General features: G+C 45.8%; 1 protein-coding gene and 1 long non-coding RNA gene across 10 annotated transcripts in view; one reads left to right on the top strand and one right to left on the bottom strand.

The window, feature by feature from the left end:
* Positions 1–25,470, top strand: part of TMEM94 (transmembrane protein 94) — a 50,246-nt gene that overhangs the window by 2,005 nt on the left and 22,771 nt on the right. For 4 of the 9 annotated variants that reach the window (XM_072025849.1, XM_027471487.3, XM_027471488.3 and 1 more), the window contains 9 exons: positions 5,650–5,747; positions 17,509–17,628; positions 18,301–18,428; positions 19,022–19,158; positions 19,793–19,989; positions 20,768–20,919; positions 21,550–21,652; positions 21,968–22,054; positions 22,562–22,678. In XM_072025849.1, the coding sequence (XP_071881950.1) occupies positions 5,724–5,747; positions 17,509–17,628; positions 18,301–18,428; positions 19,022–19,158; positions 19,793–19,989; positions 20,768–20,919; positions 21,550–21,652; positions 21,968–22,054; positions 22,562–22,678 (1,065 nt within the window). In that variant the 5' untranslated portion in view covers positions 5,650–5,723. Of the gene's footprint in view, positions 1–5,649; positions 5,748–10,746; positions 10,915–17,508; positions 17,629–18,300; positions 18,429–19,019; positions 19,159–19,436; positions 19,601–19,792; positions 19,990–20,767; positions 20,920–21,549; positions 21,653–21,967; positions 22,055–22,561; positions 22,679–25,470 lie in introns of those variants that run through there. The other 5 variants (XM_021267148.4, XM_021267147.4, XM_021267150.4 and 2 more) reach the window with 5 other exon arrangements.
* On the bottom strand, positions 15,309–17,559 carry LOC139999105 (uncharacterized). The gene is made up of 2 exons (XR_011804188.1): positions 17,312–17,559; positions 15,309–16,236 (listed from the first exon to the last, which is right to left on the bottom strand). It is a non-coding gene; the product is annotated as an uncharacterized lncRNA (long non-coding RNA).

Below are 25,470 nucleotides of genomic sequence, written 5' to 3'. Positions count from 1 at the left end.
ATGAAAATATCAAAATACACAATCTGCTGAACTGAACGGTGCCTTTTCCACCTCAGGGCTGTGCTTTGTTTTGAACGAATGTATGAGTTTGATCTTGCTAATGGCCTTCAGGTGCTGTGTCTGTTTTGGGGAACTCAGAAAACACGCTCCCGTCAGCATGACATTTGGTAAATATGTCCAAATGGCAAACGTTGGTGTGAGAGGGTGTTTTTTTTGGCCTCGATTTACTATAAGCAATTATGCATTACTATAAGCAATTATGCACCCTTATTTATAAACTGGAGAAAAAGCTGCTCTTTTATCTATGAGTCAGTGTACACCAGCAAAAATTGATTTGCAGGAAGCTCCTATAAATACAGCATGGTCTTGTTTATTTTACTTTGAGCTGCTGCCTTTTTGTCATTTTCAGGCATTTCTTTTTTTTTTTTTTTAATAGAGGTTGTTATAAAATCCTGGTTCCCATAGCAACCTGTGTCATGATGATGAATGACAGCTGTCACTTTTGCGGTGAATTCTTCATACATTGGCTGTAAAATGTTTCAGTTGTCATTTAAGGCATCATGCCACAAAGCAGATGATGTCTCATCGCTCTGCAGAAGCTGGAGGGGCCCTTACAACTTCCAGAATTGTGCCTTTTGTTGCATTTTTCACTTTCAATCAGACTGAATACATGCTGTGTCTTTCTGTGACAGGCTTAGCATACCTGAAGCAGAAAAGATAAAGCAATCCTTTAATCTCTAAACACTCCTTTTTATTTTTATTTTTTTTCCAAGAATGAAAAAATGAACACTACAAAGATTTTCAGATTTATTATACCTTAATTTGAAACAGCGTTAGCTCCTGTGGAAACAGTAAAATAAACTAAACTAGTTCGGTCATTCTTTTGATCATATCTGCCAATTGCTTCTCAAGTCACCAGAAAAAAAAACAATACAAATAAAAGTGTTCTTTTGAGTATCATCTTTTTGTGTAGCATCTTGTTTTACCAATCTTAATCTTGCAAGTAAACTGATATTCTGACTGAGGGCTGTTTACCTGAGACAGAGGCCTGTGTGCCAAAGCTATTTCTTACTGCCCTTCTCCCTCCTTGTTGCTCAGCTCTTGTTTTAAGTCTCCACTGTCCTGTGGAACAAGTCTCATGTTCAAGTCCTGTGGTGAAGAAAAAAGGAAGGAGTCAAAGATTTTTTATTTTGGAAAACACTCAGCAAGTAAGATTTAAGCAAAAAATAATTTCACCCTGAAAGGCACACTTGCCAATTGCAGACAAATTTTAAGTTTGTTTCCAGTTTAATCCTGTTCCTGATTCAAGGTGGTAGAGGTCTCTCTCTCTGAGCAAGGGAACTGGAGCCTCTGTGAAATGCACTCCTGGTTCTTCACAGCCACGCACCAGTGAGACGCTTGACCACTGCTGAGTCGCTAATACTTAGCACATACACAGCCCCAGTGCAGAGGATCTCATTTTACAAATACTAATACATTTACTTCACAGTTTCTCTCGGAAGCAGGGATGAATCTCCTTGTCTTTAGTACAGGGTTATTGAGGCAGGGAATGTTTAGCTGGTCCAAATTTTGACAAGTTCTTTTTTTCACAAGCTGATAGCAAAGCCAAGAAGTGTGACTGCCAGCTGCCTTGCTGTAATTATTCTGTGCTCTCAATGGCTCTCAAATCAATTGACAGTATCACTTTATGCACCTTTGGAAGCCCATATATCAGCAAATGTGACCATATTGCAAATTAGCAGGCAGACATCTCAGCTACTGATGAGTAGGAAGACCGTATGGTTCTGCTGATATCAAAACAATCAGCTCTAATCTAAGCCATGCTTTCGGAGGCAGCTGCTTTTTTCGTTATTATCTGTTCCCCCGTGTTTCTATTCTTGGTGACAGATCAGACTTCTGTTCTTGAGGAATACACTTTTGGCAGCAAGAAATGTTCCGAGTCCCCATCATTTTTATAGTCTATGTTGAGAATTTGCAGTAAATAACACGAAAGAATCAGTGATTGAATGCTTTCAGGAAAGCACTTATCGTTAGCTTGATTTCTTTTTCTCCCCAAAGACTTGCAGCTTCTGAAACACATTTTTCTTTCCCGGTGTCTATAGGTTCAGTGTGCTATATCGTGTTGTATAGTTTCTTATTAAATTTCAGCAGTGATATCTTATACTGATGGTGTGAGTAAGTTACCATGCTTTAAAACCGACCTTAAATGGAGGAGCTGAAAGCGCCGTGTTTATTACCCATCTGAATACACTGACTGCATAAGACAGCATTCAGTATGCTTAGGTACATGAAAGTTGAATGGTGCTTTGTAGAGTTCTGCTTTTGATGTTCAGAAGGATGTTTCAAATACTTCTTGATATTCAGATCAAGGCACTTCTGAACAGAAATGAGTTCAGAGTGACGGGAAGGTATTCTATGGGTTTGAAAAGGCATGGATGGCAGATCCATTTGCTGAAACCAAGCAATGAGCTGAACTCATTCATTCTTAGAAAGTAAAGAAATCCTAACGTGTAGTGCCGACTTCTCCACATGGCTAAGGCCCAGTTCTGCATGCAGGATTTTCAGAGTTAGCATATTGCTAGTGATATGAGCACGGGACTGGGTTATTTTATGTGTTGGGAGCTGTGCTGGGTTTCTCTCTACCTAATGATTTGGATGCACTTCCCAGCCTGGCTGTAGCATGATGACACTCGAATGCCACATCCAGCCATTCCCAAGTCTCACAGACTGCTGCAGGCATCAGAATCCCGAGGAGAAGGGAGGGTGCTGGAAAAGTGAAAGGGGAAGACTGGGTGCCCTTGGAGCCTCAGGTGTGTGACTGGAGCAACCGCAGCCTCAAGCATCTCTGATCGTCTGCGGCTGAATACGTGACGCCCACTGACATGTTCCAGCAAAGCAGCCCTGTTTCATTTCTGTCCTGCTCTCTGGCAGAGTTGAATGTGTTGACAGCATGAGTGACTAATTGCCTGGGCAGACAGAAGAGAGATAAGAACAAGGAGGACAGAAGAGGCAGATAGTTTTGTGTAGAGGAAGCAGGAGTGCACAGAACTCCTGGGATGGGTCCAGAGCATGGCACGGCCTTGCTGTTTTCTAGGGGTGATGGAGGGACACATACCCAGTGCGGGGAATTACAGGAATCCCTGAAACAGAAGAGTCTGGGAGGAGAGCTGGGATGGATGGCTGCACATCTCTGCAGATCGATGGACTGCAAGTTGCCTGCAGAATTCAGGAATTGCTTCCTCTTCTTGTCATGTGAAGCAGTTTTCTGGGTGTTTGTGAGACCCCTGTAATGCATCTGAGGTTTTAGTTTGTATGACATAATTCTTGCAACTAATCTTGCAGTTTTTATTTTGACAAAGCATGTATTTGAAAGAAAGTGTGCAAATTGCATTTTATATAGCTACAATGCTAGTCCTAGTGCAGAAATTCAGGAAAGCTTGTTTCTCATTGCAGCCTGTCTTTGCTTTTACTATCAGCTGTCCTGCAGCCAATTTTGGAGAAGCCCTGAGTGTGTTTGATGATGAAGCAGTGCCGCATACGCTACTGATTACCTTTGCAAGCTCTTATATTGTTCATTTTAACAGCTTTTGAATTTCTCTAGATAAGGAGCCTCTTTCCAACCAGACTTCCCTACTTTAACACTGCTGCTGTGGATCCTGCTTCCTAGCACCGAGGGACTTCGGGGTGGTGTTCCTAAGCATGCGGGTGGTGTGCCTTGAACTTTAAGGCATGGCGTGTGTTGCATTCAAGATCACATTTCAGCCTGGTGCCTAACCCAGAGGGGCACTCGCTGCAGTGCAGCAAATCCTGCCTCCTGCCCTGTTGCTCCCTCAGTGGCCCCTGCCCTGCAGCCAGAGCCACTTGCTACCGCTGCTGATCCAGACTCTGAGGGATTAGCACAGACAGTTCAGGATGTTTTTTCTCACTCTGCTTTTGTGACTTTGGCTTCCCAGCTACCCAGTCTTGTCACTGATAATTGTGTTTTTGAAGTCCAGATCCAGAGAGTTCAGGCACTTTGCTTTTGTCTGAACAAGTGAGAGCGAGGTGCATAAATCCTGCGGTACTAATAAATCTTCTGTCGGGAGGGAGTAAAAAGAAGAATCGTGGATTTATTTCTTAGCCCTCTAATTGTTAGTGGCCGTTTCCTCCATCTTAAAATCATCTCTTTTGTAGAAATGAGGCTCAAGTTAAAGCAAGATACCAAAGCTCTAATTGCTGTATGCCAGCGCACAAAGCTGCATTTTCCTCCTTCCCACTCCCAGCTCCCTTTGTCAGCCTCGCTCCAGTAACTTTGTCTGATCCTCCCTTTGCAGTTGCTAATTGGCCTGGCAGGGATATGAAGTGACTGAAAATAGCTTCATTCCCTCAGTGTGTGCACATTGACAGGGGTCACGGAACAGAAAAGTAGGGCAGAGTCCAGACTTGCGGCTCATGCCAGCCAGACGGCGGCCAGCAAATGGCACTTGCAGGTGCTGGTGGCTGTGCTGCACGCGGTTCTTTGAGAACAGGAAGCCTGAGGACTGAATACTTGCTGCTTCCCAGAAGGCAGGGGCACTGCTTGCCTGCACGAGAGGAAATAGTGACATCTAACACTTCGGCCTGGCAGCGGGGGCTTTCTGAGCGAGCTTTAGATGCCTTTTATTTCCCTTCAAATTACGCAGCATCGCAGTAATAGTAGCAGTCGTCGCAGAGCAGTGCTCTAGGTGACTGTCACAAGGATGGGATCGCCAGAATCCTTGGAAGAAGGCAGTGCAGTAGTCTGGGGTGATAAAGCCCCGCTGGCAAAAGCCAGCCCTCTGTATCTAGAAGTGTGTTGGGATTGATTTGCAGAACTAGCTACTTCCTTGTTTGCTTGGATTTACAAGAAGTGCATGTCCAAGCCCTGAGCTGGTGTGGGATGTTAAAATAGAAACTAGAGTTATTAACCAACAAACAGGCTTTCCCAAGACCACTTGTTGCATAATCTTTTAATATCTCAGTGTGTGTACGAGAATACTCTGAAGCAAGGCACACAGACCCTTTGCTGGGCACCAGAAAAGATGTTTTTGTTTCTATGGAAAGAGCAAATTTATGCCATGGGAGATCAAGGGATGGACGGGCTAGGAAAAGGATGGGAGCTCTCCAGAGCTGCTTCCTAGCTGAATTCTGCCAGTTTGTTAAAAATTCCCAGTTTGTTAAAATAAAAATGGTCAGGTCCCCAGCAGCACAGCCCTGTCACGGGGAGTGTTTTGCAGCAAATGGAAGAATCATTACTGCAGGCTCTATTAGAGATTAGCTGGACAAAGCTCCCAGAAGATAAGAATAGCAAGACAAATAGCTATGGGTAACAGCCTGCTCCAACACCTGGTGGAATCCAGAACCTTGTCAGCTTTTTCTGGATGCTTGCCTGAAAGTATGTCAGGGCTGCAATTACTGCTCTTACTCGGAGCTGCGGGGAGCTCAATTCATCTCCTGCTTCCAGTTTTGGGGGGGTTAAGCTGATGGGATCAGCTCTGGGTAAAAGGGGAGGCGTTGTACTATTAGAAGCACTTTCTGCTCCCCAGTTCTCCTTCTTTTAAAGAACAATCTGAATTATGTGAATTCCATTGCGTTCTTGTCCTAAAGGCAGCGGTATGGGGAGATTAATTGCTTCCCCTTCTGTTTCCGCAGCTGGTGATGTGAGAGACATTCTCCCCTGAGAAGCAATCCCCTTCTGCTGGACATGCTTACGGAATTGCATAGCCATGGACCTCAAGGAGAAGTGTCAGGTAGGTTTCCTTATAAGGGTCACGCCCAACTTAAACGTTGAGCCCTTTTAACTGTTTTTCATTACTTTGAGCCAAGACTCACCACTTGGCACTTTTATGGGATGGTGCAACTCATGGTTAGTGTCAGAAGTGAGAGCTCTGTCACCTTCACACCCCGGGGATGTACTGGCGTGGAGCAGTCGCTAAGGTCTGCTGCGGGGTGGCCCACAGATGGCAGGGTGCTGTTCTGTAGTAGTCGTCTCATATTTTACAGCCCGTGGATCAACATTCAGTGGGATGAGAGCTAGGTATCCCCAAAGCAGTTAACAGACCTCATGAGGTGGGCTCCCAGGAACCAGCGGTGTGATTTCCTCCTGCGCTCACAAGTCAGCTGTGGATTTTAGTGCTGCTCAGTTTTCTTGTAGAAGTCAGCTAACCTAGGCAATGAGTTTGGGAAATTAATTTTTGCTTGATGGCTTTACACATAGCTTGCTTCGTCAGAGGCCCAAAATTGTTTCCACAGGGATCTATTTAAATGTGTTGAATTGCTAGGGGGTGAGTGCTCACATCTCATCCAGATCCCTTTATGGGGAATCTCAGTGGAGCTGAAGAACTGAATGGCTTAGAGAAAGCAGAACTCCCATGTCTAGAACAAGTCCTTTGCAGGCTGGTCTGAGGCACCATGGTGGAACAACACAGATGAAGTATGTGCTCTCACATATGCTGTGTCTTTTTTGAGGTTTAAGGTAGGGCTTCGGTCCTCTGGCTGCTTAGTTTAGCTTTATCTGAGAGGCTGAATTCACAAGGTGTTTTCAGTAAAATAGGGTAACAAAATCCTCCGAGTCCTGTTTTTCTGATGACCAGTGTATGTAGGTACTGGGCAACTTTGTGCTGGAAGTGCTGCAAGATGTTCTTTCAAGATTCGGTTTAGCCTTATTTCAGCAGCCACCTGGGTCGCAAATGTATTTGTCATTCCAAAAACGTGAACTGGGCCTTGCTCTGCATCCCAGTCAGTAATGGGAGTGATGGTTTGGGACCAGCGGAGAGGTTGTACACACCAGGCTCTCAGCTGGCTCTGGTAAGAGAACATTCTTGGTTTTCCTTTTCGGCGTCCCTCCCTCCACCACTCTTTAACCTTGTTCTGCCAGACGGAGCGTTTGCTGCCTCTGTTCCTCTGCGTGCATCCTTGTCCTGCTGCTTTGTTTACAGTGCTTCCAGCATCAAGAGGTGGTTTTGTTCATTAGTGCAAAGTGCGGTAGATAATCATCTAGAGCCAGATCTGCCCTAACAGATTACTACAGCAGCAACTTAAAAGGTGCTCAGTTTTTCACATCAGCCCTTGCACTTGCCTCCTAGGCTTCTTATTTCCTGGGTTTGCTGTTCCGTGGTGTGCTACACCAGGAAGGCCTGCGCGTACTCACACCTGACCCCCTCAGCACTGGCATGCTCGGAGGATGTGTTTGAACTGTGTTATGTCAAATTGCTGGATTTCTATGGAGGTAGCATTCCAATGAAGATAATGATCTATTTATTCTCTTGCTAATGACATTGTGAGCTCTCTGGTATTGATCATTCGAAGAGATGACGCAATGACCATTCTGCACAGAGATGTGGTCTGCATGGGATCTGAGCGCTCCAACAGCGGCACTGCTGCAACCACAGCAGAGCACGGGGGTGGGGGGACACTTTCGCTGCAGGTCACTATCTTTGTTTCATCTGCCTCTTTCTGATACAACATCCTTCCTCGTGCAGAGCAGGAAGAGCATACCAAATTGCCGGACAGACAGCAGAGTGGTCTGTTTTGTAACAGCCCTTTAAAAGTCTTCCATATTGTGCTGTGGCTGAGTTTGCGGCGTGTCCTGCACAACAGATTACAGGGAAATGTGGTGTTTGGAAGCCCTAGTCTCCTTTCCTGATTTACTGAAGTTTTCTGTCCCTTCTTTCTGAACGAGGATTAAAATCACCACTCACTTTTCCATAGGAATTAAAAAATCCTTGGTGCATACAGCTGTGTTTTATAACTTCCTTTGTTTAAGGGCTGAGGAAAGACCATGGGTGAATATACGTGCAATAAGAGTTAGAGCTCCTGGAGCAGAGGACATGCTCTGAGCACTGCTGCAGACATGTGTCACTCAGAAGGATAAGAGACATTCTCTGGCTTCAGTCAGCTAATACATTTCTGTTGTTAGAAATGGCTGAGGATCAGAGTTTGTCAGGTGTAATGTAGGCCACCTTCCAGTCCTGCCAGAAGCCAGACACTGCGGAGAAAAGCAGAGAGGATTTTAGGAGCAGTGCCAAAACCCTCTTAAATTAAATGTACCGATTTCTTGTTCTTTCCCCTTTTCTCCTGACTTTTTAATTTTCTCTGTATTTCTGAAGTGAATTTAATACTTGTGAAAAGTGCCAGAATCTCTGCTCCGAGACCCGCTGAGCGTATAACAAGGTAGACGAAAGCATTGATTGCTGCAGGAGAGCACGAGGCTCATGAGTTTGAGTTACTTCAGCTAGGTCGTACCTGAAGCAAGTCCATCTATTAGAAATTATTGACATCATCCATCCCACAGTTACCAGTAATTACTGAGCTGTGTTACCCCAGTGTAATTGCTGCAGCCTGACAGCAGTGCTGTGCCTCATGGCTACAGCCTGGGAATGGATTCGAGAGAGCCTGGGCTCTACTCCACGGTGCTCTGGCTGTAGCACAGATGGTCCTGAGCGATCTCCTTCTGCTGTGCCTAACCAGAGCTGCAGTCCTACCTTTGGACTGAAGAGCCGCCTAACTCCTCCGTCTCTTTTCATCTTGCCAGTAACCATCTCTGTTGTTTTTTTGTTTTGTTTTGTTTTGTTTTTTTCCACTGCTTTGCAGGTTCTTAAAATCTTAGCCCTTCTTCCAAAGGCTTTTTCCCACCCTGATCTTTTTTTTCTACAGGTGTCTCTCTTCTATGCTGCAGTGTTTTCTTTTAACGAGTTTCAGTCCCTCCCCTGTGCCTTCATACTCAACCTGTTACTTCAACCCAGTGTTATCTTCAGATCTTAAGTTTATAGCTTCTGTTCTTTCTAAGACAGCACATTCTGTTATTTAATGCACAAATGCATGGCCAGATGCAATTTATGGTACCAGATGATACCAGAAGGAAGTTACGTAGTGCTAATTACTGCCCTGCCCAAAATGCTTCAGAGTAAATTCTCTCAGTAGTGGGGTAAAGAAGAGTAGTCGATTAGATGTATTTCTGTTTGTGTTGTGATCAAACGGAAGGTTTCAGAGCTGGAAAAAAGTTGTGTTGTGATCTCCTGACTGCACGGAGCACAAAGGTTATTCCTGGTACTGCGCTGTCACTGGCAACTTGTTTTATTCACAGTCATTCAAGTCTCCAGAAGATGCAGAGCCACAGGAAACAGCTCAGCAAGCCCCACAATAAGAAGGGGCTGACACGTGTATGTTGCTTGAGGATTTGCCCGGTCTAACCCCATAGATGTCCTTCCTTTTTTTTTCTTCTTTACTTTTTTTCTTTGTGATAAATCGAGGAGGTGAGTTTAGTTTCTTAGTAGGAAAGGAGGAGGTAAGGAAAAATTGTGCCATTAGGACATTTTGTTCCTCTCTGCAATTTAAAATCAATTTAACATTGTTGTCTAGGAAACCAAGTGGCCTACAGAAGGATGAAGGATGTCCTCTTCCCTCTTTCTCCCTCTGCTTTCTCCTAAAGTGACATTAAATGCAGTAGCTGCCTCCATTCAACTTTGCCTTTAAGAGCTTCATGAGATAACGTACCAACGCGTAACTCACTGCCAGCACAAAGGTGATAACTCGTTCTTTCAGGAATTGTCTTAGATCTTCCCTCCGCTGGGTTTATTTTAAATATTGAGACCTCTCATCTCTGCGTTTCTGGCTTTAAACACAGAACAGCAGCTGGGCCTGTTTAGGCATCTGAATCTCAGGGAAGGAGAGGAAGTGAAGAGCTTGGCCAGGGCTCGCAGGCAAGTCCTGACACCTGCGTGTGCTCTCCAGAGCGACACGATCTGCTGAGGCTGGAAGTGTTCATTCCATTTGATACAGGCTCACTGTAGTCCTTGGCAGGCTACTGGCTTGCTTCTTGGCTGGGACAGTTCATTACCATGTGGAAGGAAAGTAATTGATTTAATGATTGCTTTGCAGAACTGGGCAGCCCAGACAGAATCGGGACAGCGCTGAAGTAGGAGCTATATAAAAACCTGAGGCACTTCCCTCCAGCAGTGAAAAAGCATTCCTGTAAAAGATGAGAATGGGGCGGAGGAGGCTCGTTCCTGCTTCACCTCCCAAGGCTTTTTGCTTGCAGTACCTGTGCTGGTGCCCAGCCCTTCCCTGCCTGCACCAGTCCTTTGCCCTCTCTGTGCCACGTGCAAGTGGGGAGCCCCAGGCGCAGTGTGTGGCAGGGAAGAATCTGTGGGCACCTCGGGTGGCTCAGGATGTGCGAATAGGGGCTGCTTAGAGGGGCTTTTCTTGTTTTCTCTGTTGACAAGAAGAGAGGGTGGCAACACTTCCGACTGGACCTGTAACCACCTAGTTTATTTTTGAGTTTGAATCCAAAGCTGTGAAGTCATCTGGATGATTCTCTAGAGCTACAAAGGGAAGTTAGGATTCCTGGATCTCTCTGTCTTGATCTAGTCTTCTTTCCTAGCCTGCTCAGGTGTTACCTCCCCTGTAGAATATTTTATAGCACTTTGTCGTGTCTAATTTGCCATCTGCTTTTCCACAGAGCCCTGCCTGTCAGCATCAGCCCTTACTGTGCATGTGTATGCGTCTCTACAGGCAGGGAACCTGGGGATTCTGGCTGCATCGGCTCCATCTGATGAATGGACCATTCTTTCAGACATCTGGTGCTATCCTGGGCAAACTTTCTTCTCTCTGCCTTTTTTTTTTTTTTTCCCTTTCTCTCCCTCATCCCCCACCCCCATCCACCGCCTCCTTGCTGGATCTGCAGCGTGACTGGAAACAGGCTGAATTAATCAGCAGCCTGGTGCTTCACTCTGCTGCTTCTGTCTCATTCTCTGCAGCGCCGGGCTCTGCACAGTCTTGCTCTCTCTCCCTCTTTGCTCTCTCGGTTTTGGAGGGCAGCAGCAGTGCAAGTTGCTGTGGAAGTGGCGCAGGAATTCAGCCCCGATGCTCTTTAAGCAGGCTGATCTCTGGATCCCCCGCCAAGGCAAATGCCGCAAAGTAAGTTTCTCTCCCTTAGCGTTTACATTCAAAATGGCTTTCCCTCTCTCCCTCCCCGACCTGCATCCTGCCTGACGTGATGGTGCATGAAGAGCTTGGGTGTTTCGGGGAAAGAGGTTAGGGCAGGACATGGAGCTGTGAAGATTTTAGCGAAGGGATGGTTTGGTGTTGGAGGGGCTGGGGAAAAAAACCCTGTTTGAAACTGCAGATTTAACCCTAGGACTAGCAGGAGGGACTGAAGATGATTTTAGCTGCTGACTCCTTCTTTGCTGCCCTTCTGCCTTTTGACTTAAATTTGTCTGCTTCTCTTATGTGCTTCGATCTGTAGCTGTTGATCCTCCTTACCCCTTTGAAACGTGCTTTGTGGTGCACCTGCTAGATCACATCATAGTTTTAGTCCCCGAAGTCTTCAGATGAAGAAATGGGGATGGGAAGGAAACTACTAGGAGGATGAAAGAATTGCTGAACTTCTATTAGTTCTATTGATTTCTGAGCATTGCTTGTCTCGGGGAGGGGATTACCATCCTCTGGAGTAAGCTCTGCATTGGCATGAAGCAGTACAGAGTGTGTCAAAGACAGACTAAATACGGACCCCCACCTGGTCTCTGAACTCGAAGGAACACTGTAACAGGATAAATTAAAGTAATTAAGGCTTTAAAATGCACAGTACAGGTGAGCTTCAGAGCACTGCATAAACACTGCCTCATCCTGCCAGCAGCCTGGTGGAGCAGGTGACAGTGGCTGGGGATTTGCTGCTGCAAACAGGACCGAAGAGACAGAGCGGGGAAGGTGCAATCAAAACAATCCTGCTGCTGAGCTGCTGCTGGCTGAGGGAGAAAGAAAGCGCTGAGCTTTGCATTACCCGTGTGGAAAGGTTGATTGTGCCTGTTGGCATCTCGCTCTGTGCTTTACAGAGGGCATAAAATCTGAATGTCATTGTCTGGAATAAAATGGACTCTGTTCGCAGCAACATGCAGCGGTGATTCAGCCGGCTGAGTAGTGCTGCTCTGGCCAGATCTCCGAGATCTGTGCTCCTGCTGCTCTGCTCCTTTGCTGTGTAGGGCTGCAGGCCCTGTTAGCGATGAGCTGCAGGGAGCCTCAAAGCCACCATCCACACTGGAGCCCCCAGTTACCACGCTGTGGGGGCTCTTTTTTTTTCCTGGGACGGGCGGATTCGGGGCTGCCTTTCATCCTGTTGCTGCAGATGGAGGAACGAGACAGCTGTTGACTCCTGCTCTGCCCATTAATTCGGGCACTGCTGCGCTGCAGACTTGTTTCATTTGATTTGAGACCACCAGCAGTTAGGCTGTGGCTGCCAAGCTCGTGTCAGGTGGCATTTAAACCGCGTTTAAAAGCTGTGTTTGCCGTGCCTTCTGGTATGTTTCCTTGTACAGCCACTTTTAAAGGCAGGGGTCCCCGCAGAGCTCTGATGTGCTTGATGGAGCTGCCTGAATCACGCCATCAACTCGTATTTCTTCTTTCTGTGCTGCCAAGTAGCATTCAGGTGGGTTGGTGAATGTTATAATCTTCCTAATGCCTATAGTTGGTAGGGAGTTGGTAGTCCCATTATGGAGATGAGAAACTAAAGCACGGAGCAGCCTCTGATCTTCCTACTGTCACGCAGAAATCTGTGGCAGAAGGAGGAGCAGAATCCAGCTGCACCGACAGCCCAGATTCTCAGTCAAAAGATTATTCTTTATTGTGTGGGGAGAGGGAATGAGTAAGGGCGGAGGATTCAAGTGCTTCGGGTCACTGCGTGAGCACTCTTGCAGAGCCAGGAAGCTGACCTCTAAAAGTAACCAGGTAAGCACCAAGAAAGACAAAAAGCCTGACAGATCCAGGGGTGTAGGTAATAAAAGGAAACCTTTGCCCAGAGTGACCAGTCTGTTGGCTTTGCTGGCTACATCTCTGTCGCTCCGCAGTGGATATTGGGTTTCAGACAGTCTGAGCACTACCTCAGCAGCCACAGCTGGGCAGACCTGCAGAGCACTGCTGTACGATTTGCTTCAGAACAAAAAAAAATCCCTCCCTAGCACTAACTGTCAGAAATATTGCCCCGAGAAATCGCATGCTTTTGTGTGTGTGTCTGCCACCCTCCGCGATGGGACCGAAAAAAGCCCCACTGCGGGTCCTGTTGTGCCTTCTCCTAAGCAAGAGTCTGACTTTCCATAATGCAAATGCGTTTGGTGGAGTTATTCCTTCTTGTGTGGTTGTGAAGCTGTGAATAATGCTCGGATTTCAGGAGGTGTGATCTCTGAAGTAGATTAATAGCCTGCAAACTATTACTGTTAAATTAAAAACTGCCTTCATGTTTCTGCTAGAGGAATGCAGCTCTCAGAAAAAGGCAGGACATCCTCCTGCCCAGTTTCCCACCTCCAAGTGTTTAAATCTGAAAAGCAGCTGAGACAAAGAGTTAAAAAAGGGGCCTGGGGTGTGCAGCCTGGGGAGAAGGAAACAACCTGACAGTGCCTGGCAGGGGCTTTCCATCCCACTCTGAATCAGAGGTGGAATTGCAATCTATGAAAATTGAAGCTTCTAGCAAACCCTCTGCTTTCCATTCCTTTATTTGTTTAAACAGCCTTTTTACAGGCAGTTATAGCGAAGTGCACAGCAATCTGGGGGAGATCTCTTGCCTTTATTCTGCAAGAGACTGACTGCACAGAGGACAGGACAGGTCTACCACTCTGCTGGGTTCAATCAACCTACGTGTCTGCGGAGCCAGTGGGAAGGGCGAATTTTGTAAAGCCAAGCATATTTGTGTGCTCCAGTATTGTTTAAAAAAATCTTTGGCACATGGGATACAACAACTATTATATCAACACAGACTGCTACAACAAATCAATGTGCTGCTGTGGCTGTCTAAAGGTTGTATGAAAACAAGAGGACTTCAGGACACTAATATTTCATGCGAGAAGCAGGCACGGCAAGGTGGTGATGCTCGGGAACCCCGAGCATTTCTCCCCTGCCCCACCCTGCTGCAGGGGGAAAAATCAGAAAATCAGATCAATCTTTTCCTACCTATCCGTCTGCAAACACTCCATCAGCTCACGAGGAAGGTAAAGGAAATGTTTCACTTTGAGCAAGGCAAGGCTATAGATGTAAACAAGCTCCTGGACCGGTCTGCATTTGCCAACTTATTTCCCCACATCAAACTGGGGAGGGCCAACTGAGGGGAGAAGGCAGCCAAAAGTCTCCTGACTCTGTGGCTCCACTGCTGGCTCTGAGCTGCTTCTGATCTCTTTCCTGAAGAGCCAAAGCAGCTCTTCAAACCAAAGGGCAGCTGCTAGATCTAGCTCAGGTTCCCTTTCCTTGACATTTGCAGGCACGCTCAGCAGTAATTTAACATTTAGGACATTTACTGAAAGCAGAGAGAAGAGGAGCTCATTCGCTCATCTTTTCAGCCTCCTGTTCAGCCTTCAGCGCGTTCGTTCCTTCTAGAAAACAGCATCACGTGTACAGAAATACCTCCTGCTCCGGCTGCTTTTTCCTTAATGGCCATCCTGCAGATTACAGCCCTGAGAGAGGCACCATCAGGCAAGGCAGAGGGTAGCAATCATCCCACACTGACCCGGCCTCGGTTACACCTCTCGGGCTCCGGCTGTCACAGCTGGGGCCGGGTGAGCTCCAGAAGAGCCCTAAGTGCACTCACAGAGCCTCGCGTGCTCTCCGGGCCTCTCGGGGTAAAGGAGGAAGCAACTGCTCATTTTCTCCTCAGGACTTTTTCCCTTCAGGCATGGGCAAAAGGAAAGTACAGCCTTTTAAAAGGCCTCGTGATATCCATCAGGGCTTTGCTTTCACTGCAACCTGGAGTTCATTGCCTGTTTTTTTTCTTTTCTTCTTCTTCAGCAGAAGCCCCGTGCTGAATACAGGCAGCTGGGTGGGCTGGTGTCATCTAGCTGTGTGTGCTTCGACTTGAAAGTTAGCAGATGAGTCTTTGAACGCGACTTTCCAAAGCAAAGATGTGAACGTTGGGGTTTTTAGTAATGAACTGACACCTCCGGTGAGTGGCCTTCTTCACCCCGGGGTGCTCACCTCCCGTTCTGTGGCAGGAAGAGCATTTGCAGCTGATGAAAGGCTGCAGGGATCCCTCTGGGACAGCTTACGAGCGCCTCGCTTTGCCACGCGGAAAGGTTTACTTTGGGGCATCTGAAAAATGCCTCATTAGCAGCTGATGACTTAGCAGGGTAGATCTTGTTGCGAAAACCTACGGCTGCCCTTTGCAGGATCCCAGGGTGTCTTCTATTGCCTGTCCCTTTCTTTCTTTGGTTCCAAGTGCGTTCCCTTGATGCTCACCTACAGTTTTCTGAGTCACCACAGGCAGCCTCGCACTCACATTATTACCGTGTTTGTTTACCAGCCTGGCTCTGGCTGCCTGCTTCGCCAAATACTCCGCGTTTTAAGCGTAAAGATGAGTGTTTGAGAATCTGCCCTTCCTGCTGTGCTTCCTCCTCAGCCCTGCCGCACTTTGCACTCGCCCTTCCTCACCTCCTCCGTCTGCCTCGCTTTGTGCCTACCTGCCCTTCCCTCGGCTGAGCCTACAGCAAAACCCTCCCAGCTGTGTGAAGGTGGGAGCAGGTGTGCAAGGATTTCAGGAACCTTTCCAATCCCCCCTGAATTTGCTCCCTTCTCCTGCTCGCTGCCTGCTGTGATGTTTCTCTTTCTAGGCAGTGTGTAGCTGCACTGGACGTTGGCGTTGAGCACAGCTTTCCCTTTTTGACTTTGCTTTTCAGTTCAAGTCCCCCTTACTCTTGCTGCGTTTCAGTTTGTCTTTTATTTACCTGACTGCTTTCTTTGTGTTGAAAAGAAAGAGTAAATGCTGTTGTGGGTGCTTTGCTATGCCACAAACAGCCAGCAGTGAGCAACCTCAGTGTCCCTTGCTCGCCCCGCGTTGCACTCCTGCTTGCACCACTCCCTCGGTGCAGTGGCACACCCGTTGCCAGCTACGCTGCCTGCCCTCTTCTCCTCTGGGAGCCTTTGGGAGATGTTTAGTCCTGTGCTGATGTTACCTGGGCTGCTTCCAAGAACAACACGGAACCGCTTCCTCTAGTCCTAAAACTGACACAAAGAATGAAAACTACAGCAGGATTATTTTTAGTGCTCTAAAACTGCAGCTAAAGCAGCAGTGCTGGACTCTGTGTGGCCAGAATTTGCTGTTTCCAATTGTCCTTGGTAGGTAGGAGGTGCGTGTGTGATAGGTGGTAGTTTGGAGAGCAGCTCTCTGCCATTCCTTGACACCCCGATACAGTTCTGGATTGGATCATCGCTGCAAATGGGTTTGAAGTCTGAGGCTGGTTTCCAGTGAACGCTTATCACAAAACCACTCTGTTAAGGAACAGGAAGAAAAGTGCCAGTCAGAGCTGAGATGCGCTTGCAGAGCTGGGTGTGGATGTGTGCAGCTCCTGAGCTGCTGCAGTTGGAGACCAAGGTGGATTTTGCAGGGCTGGTGAGAGCTGGTGGCTGCCACAGCAGGAAAGGCTGCAGCTCCTGCCTCAGCTGGGTGTGCTGGGCTGTGTGGCACACTGGGGGGGGCCGGAGGAGGAAGCTTCCTGCCTGCTTTGTGTTCGGTAGGTCTGCACTCTGTAAACAGCGTGGTACACCTGAGCACTTCTATTGTGCAGGATATCCTATGTGCTATGCAGCTTCAGGGTGTTTGTATTAGAGCACAAAATGAAAACGAGAGCTTTTCTTGACCAGTGCCATGGTATCTGCTGTAGCCACCTTCCTGCGTTTCCTTTTTGATTTACTTGCAGTGATCTGGTACCCCCAGTACCTCTCAGCAGTCTCAGTGATTTGAAAGGAAGGTAAATGCTTGTGTTCTTGCCCCAGAAAAGCAAGCATGTACCCCACTTTCTTGATGATAAGCAACTTAAATCAGTGTTGTCCAAACAGTACTCCCTCAGGTTACTGCCCCTTTGCTAAACAATGAAGCAGCAGTGCTTTGAACAGCATGTGCTTCCTTCAAGCCCAATTGCCTCCTCTGTATATTCTCACAATTCAGCACTAAAAACTCCAGGGCTTGCTCTTGTAAAAGAGTTGATGCTGGAGTCGTGTCTCCTCCTGAACTGATGCACAACCCAGTGCTTACGTCTGGGGAATTCTGCGTCAAAATAGCCACAGAGGCAGGATTTATAACCAAAAATGGTAATCAGCAGCTGAGGAAATCAGACCACTCTTGTTTAGAATTGCAGGTATTCTACTACTTTGTTGTTACTACTGTTAGCAAAGTCCATCCTCTGTCATTAAAAGTCTACTATGACCATCTGTGTTGTGTTGTCTGATCAGTCTCCCTTTGTATCGTTTCCAGCCTCTGCTGATTAGAATCTTGTTTTGCAGAAATGACTTTGTATTGTGCTTTGATAAAGTATTTATCTGACACAGTCAGGACTGGTTTGTTTACCTGATGCTATCTAGGTGCTCCAATTCCAGCCAGCAGTCTAAAGTTCACAGGAGGGAAGATGATTTCAGGGAAATGGAGAATCAGACCGGTGATGATCAGCAAGAGGCATTCACAATAATGTGCTCAGCCAGCCACTAGGAACAAGCCTGAAAAGAAAATAGGAAAGCACTGAGCAGTTTGTTTTTCTGTCTCTTCAGGATGAGATGACCTCAAGTTTGGGCCTTAGCACAAAGAAAGCCCTCACAATCCTGAGAGACCAGTTGTCAGCACTGCTGGAGGGGCATCAGAAGGAACGGAAGAAAGTAACTTCGTGGAAGGTGAGGTGCCAAACAGCACAAGGTTGGGTGCTCCCTCTCCCCTTCTCAAAGCAAAGCTGAGGATTAGGTGGAAGTTGGCTGCGTTCCCTCCCTGCCTGCTGCCGCAGAGTTTCCGGGTGTAGAAATGCTGAAGTCCTTGGGACCAGAGCAAGGAATTACCTAAGGGTATATTTCTCTCAGTGCTTTTCTCCTGACGGCTGGACCTCTACAGGAGCTTAGCTTCATCTGAGAAGGATCCAAGGACTTCAAGAGCCACTGGCAGCAGCGTGCACAGGTTGAGAGAAAGGGCTGTGGAACCCAACAGTCTCCCCTTGTCCCCTGAGATATCTGGCACCTACTGAATACAAAGTGCTAGTGTTTATTCACACTCCTTAAATGTTAAAAGTGTTTCTTTCTGAGTTAGTGACAACGAGGCAGCCTGGCACAGAAGCCTTTTCATTCTTCCAAGCAAGAGTAAAGATGAGCGTGTTCACCCAGACTCCCCGAGCAACCTTCAGTGCTGTAGCATCCCCATAACTGCTCTGGGGTGCTCTCTATCATTCTAGGGGGTTTACAAAGTTGTGCTCACCCTGCAGTGTCTGTTAACTGCTGCCTTTATCCACATTCTGCTTTTTGAAATGCCTGGCTCTGTATTCCACGAATGCTGACTGTTCTGCTGCTCTCCTTTTGTAGGAGGTGTGGAGGAGCAGTTTTCTGTACCATGGTAACCGTTGCTCCTGTTTCCACTGGCCTGGTGCATCTCTGATGCTTCTGGCAGTGCTGTTGCTGCTGTGCTGCTATGGGAGCCAGCCACAAGGGAGGTAAGCAGAAACATCTTTTGCTGGTTGACTGAAGCAAAGGGTAGTTTTATATCCTCCCGGCACTGTGTATGGCTGCCATTTCAGCCTCGTCCCTCGTTCTGTCTAAACGTTAGCATACTCATACTGGTAATTCTGTACCTATCAGTCTCTTTCACAAAACTTCAGCCAAGTTAATTCTGCTTCTGATAGACCCAGAGATTGTTCTGTGGAGAGAATGAGATTTTCATTCTACAGGGTTCCTAGATCTTGAAAAATCCTAAGACATTACAATTGTTCAGAAGGATTTTGAAACCGGAGAAGTCAGTGTCTCCTAAGAGATGTTACTGTGCTGTCACATGAGCCATAGCATGCTCGACTATTTGTAAAGGTATTTTTGAATCGAGACAGCTCTATTCAAATTTTTCTAGTGGCGTTATCCTAAAGAAGCGTGATCATAGCTTCTCTGCTTTTCTTTTTAAGCCATAATTCTGTGGGATGTAGGAATAAACAATTGAACAAGTGTGCATTTATCTCTGTGGGTGGCTGGCAGCGTGTTCTATTCATTTACTCAAACCTCATCTGCTTTCTCCTTTCTTCTGTTTTGCTGTGCAAAGCCAAGGTGCCGAGATAGTTAATGCACTGGCACTCTTCTTCCTTCTCCTCTTGGATCTCTTCATGATTGGGCGTCAAGAGAGGCTGAAGTGCAGAGAGGTGGAGAGGAGACTTCAGACGATCATTGATAAGATAAATGGTGAGTTCTTATTCATCTGTCATTTGATTTTGTGTTCCCCGCACGTAGGATTTTTCTCCAAACCTGATCACATACGTTATTAATTGAGCTTACTAGCCTTGCCCTGCATTACACAGGCTGTGAGAATTGTCCTACTCATGCCTGTCCTGTGGAATAGCTATTTTGAGCTGTCGTGGCCATGTGCTTCCAATCTGTGTGTTACCAGGTAGGCGTCTGTTATGTCTATGCTTTGGAGTAATTCAAATCCCAAAAATCTTACAAAAATATATGCCTTGCAGCAGATGATGAGAGAAGAATACGTGGGGTTGTACCACAACATAGAACAGAAGGAAATAAATTGCTGTGCATGAGCGTCTTCTCAACAGGGGCTTTTGAACTTGAGGAGGCAGTTCATTTCAGTGTGGCAGCTTTAAGGACAGCCTTTAGCTTTTCCATTTTGCAAGTATGTATCAAGGTTATGACTGTTTGGTTCTTTGTACAGAGTGGTGGTGGTGGGGAAAGCCATCAAGGAGAAACAGAAATGGTAAAAGATCAGGGAATGGACTGATCTTAGCCACTATAGGATGTAAATCGATGTATGATTGGCCCTCCCAGAAGTTCTACCACTTATTTCCTTCATGCTGTGTGCTTTCAGATACACTTGTCAAAGAGGTGAAATGGCCAGACTCCATGTACCCGGACCTCCACATGCCTTATGCCCCATCCTGGTCCCTCCACTGGGCCTACAGGGATGGGCACCTTGTCAACCTGCCTGTGAGCCTGTTGGTAGAAGGAGACGTCATTGCTTTGAGGCCAGGCCAGGAGTCGTTTGCTTCTCTGAGAGGAATTAAGGTAACTTGCTCGTCTTGGTTCCCTGGCCTGTGACATGTTTCCCAGGGTTTTCTTGGTAATCCTCTAAGTCTTAGTGATTGATACTTCCAGCCTTGAAAATGCTTTAAAACTCCAGTTTAGTCAAAGAAAGTGCTCTGTTAAGACAGACTGAATCTTCCCTAGAACACCCAAACTCAATGGACAGGAGATGCTAATGTGATACCAAAGTACCATATTTCCATCTCTTCCAGGTCAAGGGGGAAGTGTAATGTGCTGCTGATAATAAATGAAATAAATCTATCCAGTAGGATATGACATACAAAACCCCTACTTCGTCCTGTTTTTTATGTGGAGAAATAAAAATTTGTCTCTTTTAGCCTTCCCCTTACTACTGATTTATTATAAAAGAAGGTAATACAAAAAACCTGTAGTAGAAGTACATTAAGAAATCAATTAGAAGATCTATGCAAAGATTTAGCTGCTTGAAGAAGCTCAGAAAAAAAGTAAAGCTTGAGATTTACCTTTGTTGTGTATTGTACCTTTCACTCCAAATGCTAATATTCCTGAAATAGCCAGGTGTGCCTTGTCACTGCTTAAGGCTCACAAGCATTTAATTTTGTTTCAAGTTTGAAACAGAATTTTAACTAATTAATTTTTGAGGGCTGAAAGAACTATGACAAATGCGTTGTGTCACTTGCAGTGGGAAGGATCCTGCTTAACTAAAAGTCCAGTGCCTCGGAGCAGGCTTCCACTGAGGCCCCAGCCGTGCAGCCTTTGGGCTCTCTGACTTCTTTTCTAGGATGATGAGCACATAGTTCTGGAGCCAGGAGATCTCTTTCCACCTTTCTCACCTCCACCCTCCCCACGGGGAGAAGTGAAGAAGGGACCTCAGAATCCTCAGCTGTATCGTCTCTTCCGTGTCTTGAAGACCCCAATAATTGATAATGTCAGGTGAGTCTGACAGCTTGTCTAGGTCCTTGCTGCTGTCTCATGTCAGGAAAGTAAGAGATTTTACCAGTCCAGTATAGGAATTTCCAAATATGTTGTGCTGTCTCTTTTACATCACCTGGGAATTCTAGAACTATAAGAGTCTTACTGTCTGTCTTCAGTTGTCCTCCTTAGCTGATCCCTTAGGCTGATATTTAAAAACATATATATTCAAAGTATTACTGTTCAGCTCATTACTTTTCAGCTAAATGTGAACAATGCAGGAAGGTCATAGATTTCATGCTTTTGATGGCTAGAAATGTGCGTGACACCAGATGAAACGGTTTTAAATCTCAGAGATTGAGACTGAGGATAGAGATTAATTGGTAACTCTCTGGGCAGTGGCATCTTCTGTAAATCAAAGGCTAGGGCCCCGAGGCAATTATAAAATCAATGTGTCCATGTTAGCATGAAAGCAAACCACATTTTTGAAAAACAAGAAAAAGATGTTCGCTTTCCTAAAGCTCTTGAATCTTGGTTTCTCTTCTAAAGGTCCCCTTCATAGCATAGGTTGAACACAATTTTGTATCTGAGGAAGCTGCAGGGTTAGGACCTTGGCTGCTGAAATCTCAAGCTTTCTTTTCCATTTTTCAGGTGGTGTCTGGAAATGGCATTGTCACGTCCTGTGACAGCCCTGGATAATGAGAGGTTCACCGTACAGTCAGTGATGCTGAAATACGCTGTCCCGATTGTACTGGTAGGTCTCATTTCAAGCTTTTGGTGTTGAAAATAGCCGTGTTTTGTCAATAAAGGTGAAGAATTTGCAGCCATCAACAGGAAATTGTGTCCAGGTTCTATCTCATGCAGCTAACTAGCTGACTCTGTGTACGTTGGGTAGTTCAGAGGAGCAAAGATGCTATGCTGTCTAGCAGTGAGTGGATGGAAGAACTGCAGCAGCAGACCAAGTATATCTTCTGTACTTTTTCCTAGTGCTGAGAATCTTACAAAGGAGAGAAAACTCCTTCCCTGTAAGTAGTAGTAATTTGCTGACAGCGTCATCTCTGAATTGCAGGCTGGCTTCCTGATTACCAATGCTGTGCGCTTCATTTTCAAAGCTCCTGGAATTGCTTCCTGGCAGTACACTCTTCTTCAGCTACAGGTAAAAGTGTGTGTTGAGCTCCGCTACACCTTTCCTCCTCAGAGCACCACTGTGACTAATTTATCAGCAACTTGCTTCATCCCATGCCAGCATCCTGTGCACACTGGATCCAAAAGCTCTGAGTGGACAAGACAGTAACTCTACCTTGGCCATTCTTCCTAGACTGCTCTTTAATTTGTTTGCTCTCTCTTGCCATGTATGTATATGTCTGTGATATATTTTGCTTTTAAACTTTAAGAGCTTATGCCAAATTCAGCAGGAAAAACAGCTGCAAGTTAGTGTGATTTATTCATGTCCTGCTTCATTACAAACCCTTAAGTGTGCGTGTGTGTCTTCCCTTCTGTGCTTCTCCCTGCGTTGCACTCCTTCCAGTGCAAGCTCTCCTCATACTTCCTGCTATTGCCTGCTACCTGTCCTCTCACAGTGGTGGAAAAGAGGTTGTGTGACAGATCTGACTTCTTGTTGTCTCTGTGCTTGATCATATTCGGGGATGTTTTCGTTTTCCAGGTGAATGGTGTCCTACCCATCCTTCCAATGCTCTTTCCTGTCCTGTGGATTCTTGCTACAGCCTTTGGAGAAGCCAGAGTTTTAGCCCAGATGAGCAAGGCCTCATCCACCTCACTGGTAGGTACCTCTCCACATCAAACTACATCAGAGAAAAGGGCAGGAGATGAGAAGGGCTCTGTGAGGTGATCACAGTGAATTCAACAGATGTATTCACATAATCATAAAATGTTGTTGGATCTTTCGGTATCCCAGCAATGTCCTCTTCCTGCAGCACAGCATGGCTTCATGAACAGGTTTCAATTTTTCAGCCTGTCTACAGATAAGCCAAAGGTGATAGGAAGCTCCTGAGAATCCGTCACTCTCATCAAGACATATTGGTTTCTATCAGCTAAATACAATCTGCTGGAGGAGTCAACATGAAGATAAATGCCACGTGATGGCCACAACTAGGGAACATTTAGCTATGGAGAAGAAATGGGATACACAAGATCCTTTGCAATCCACTGTTAGAACCTGTGGGCTGAGCAGCTTTCTCTTGAGGCTCTGGGGCTTGGCTTGCAGGCCTGGCCTTGCCAGTGGTCAGGGAGTAAGAGGAATTTCTGGCGATTGTGCTGCTTTGGGGACTGGAACTTGGTAGTCCGATGGATGTGTGACCCTGAACCGGATGTGCTGATGGGTGTCTCCTGTTCTTTCCCAGTGGCAGTGTTGGTGGGATGCACTGTGCTGTTTGTTTTCTCTGCTGAGTTCTGTTATGCCTGTGCTGGGACAGACTTTCTCTCTCCTTCATGTCCTTCCTTGGTCTCTGTGGCCCTGGGTCTGTTTTCTGTTCATTCCCCTATGGGTTTTACATGACTAGACTACTGTGTCCTGAGAGGGAGGACACATGCTACCTTCCCCAGTGAAGTGTTTGTCCCTTTACCATCTCTTTTCAGTGTTTTCTCTTCTTTACATTTTCCACCCACTCTCTGCATCACATTTTTTCCTTCCTTGGAGCCTCCTCTTTCTCTACACACCTTGCTTTTTGGCTGTGAAAAGCCAGAAATTCTCAGCCTCTCTACTTCCTCATTCTCAACATACCCATTTGCCGTGTCACTCACATTTGCACCTTCCTTGTGTTCTTTCCTATCTTCTTTTTCTTGTCCAGGCAACTCACTCTGTCCAACCAGCTCTTTCTGTGACATCTCAAACATGATCCTCCGTCCTTGTTGCTGCAGAACAACCATTGTGGTGTGTCTTGGTCATTCTCACTCTTGGCTAGGGCAGTCTTCTTTTGGCCTCTCTATTTCACTCCTTCCTCCTCTCTACCTTGTTCAAAATGTAGCAGGTAAGACCCTCTTCCTCTCCAATCACTTGGCCTGTGTGACACTCTTCTCCACTTTCTGCCCCCTCCTACCACGTTGAAGCTGTTTGATTTCCATTTTTTAAGGTCATAGGCAACCTGCGTGACTGGGTAATCAGACATCCTGCATGGCACAAACCAGAGGCCTCCCCAGAGGAGCTTCTGCCTCAGGTTTCATTACTATAGCCAGACTACAGCAGCATTGCTTTTAGAAAGGGATTTGGTATTGGTTTGAAAATATTCGTACTGCCTCTGATAGCTTTTTTCAGTAATTATTTGCCTTCACTGCTAAAAATGGACATTCCATGTCAGAGTTTTTGTAGTATCTGATTTCCAGCCCTTAAAACTTTTAACATCCTTTGCCAAGTCAATAAAATTTCTATTCTATGGTAGCTGCTCATGTTCCCTTTTACTATCTCTTTGGTTAACGGAACAGTTTTAGCACCTTGAGTCACTCTAAGCATATGTTCCAACTCTATAATCTTTTGTCTTTCCTCTTAGCTTTCTCCAGTGTTTCAGGATCACTGTAGAATTATGAATCTCCAAAAACCACAAAATATTCCAGCATCCGATGTGCTTGTGCTGAACTTTGGAATAATTTGGACTTTATGTTCCCTTGTTAATGGCACAAAGGATCATGTTAGATCTTGTAGCCACCGCTTTAAATGGCCATTTTTTTTCAGCTGGTAATTTACACAGTTACTGTGTTCTAAGCTAGAGTCTCATTCTGTATGCCCAACTTTCATCTTTGCTGCTAGGTGTGCAGACTTATTTTTGAACTGTTGGTATGCATTTTTTGCTTTTTTATGAAGCAGTCTGTATTGTTCTGTAACAATGATCTGTTCTCTTTGATATCAGACCCTTCCCCAATCTTTGTATAGTTTACAGTCCCTATCAGTAATGATTTTGTGTTTTATTTCAGGCTATTAATAACATAAGTAGAATTTGGCCCTGCCTGAGCCAGTAACACATCCTATTGCAAATTATTCCTTAGTTTCTGTTCCATTTGGAGATACACCAGAAAGCCAAATTCTAATATACAGAATATGGGACCTGTTATTCTGGTGTCACTGGTTTTGCTAGAAAACCAATAAAGCCCTTTTTATCCAGTCAAAGTACCAAATGTACTACATCAGCAGCATTACTTTTATCAGTCAAATTTGTAATTCTATCAAAAAAAATCACAAGAGCATAATGAGATTTATTACCCATATGCTTGTGGTGTTTGGCGCTGATTGTATTATTCCACTTCTGTTCTTTTAATTTGAGTCTCATATCAGCTGCTCTGTTATTCTGTCTGAAATCAGTCTGTCTGGGGTCCTGTGGTAACTTGGTTCGTTCTACTTGCCCTGATTAGGTATTGGCACCACGTTAGCTTTCTTCCATTGTGCTGGGTCTTAATCCATGCTTCAAGACATATTCAAAACCAACAGTATCAATCAGAAAGTTGTCCAAGTGTGCTAGTTTAAAACAAATTTAGTTTCAGTAGCTAGTGTTAAAATGGAAAACATTTCATGGTTATTATATGGTATGATTATATCACTGAATGAGGAATAGCACTGTTCAACAC

This window comes from Anas platyrhynchos, chromosome 19 (genome assembly GCF_047663525.1).
Source record: "Anas platyrhynchos isolate ZD024472 breed Pekin duck chromosome 19, IASCAAS_PekinDuck_T2T, whole genome shotgun sequence".
Lineage (NCBI taxonomy): Eukaryota > Metazoa > Chordata > Aves > Anseriformes > Anatidae > Anas > Anas platyrhynchos.
This window is presented reverse-complemented; position numbering and strand designations above follow the sequence as displayed.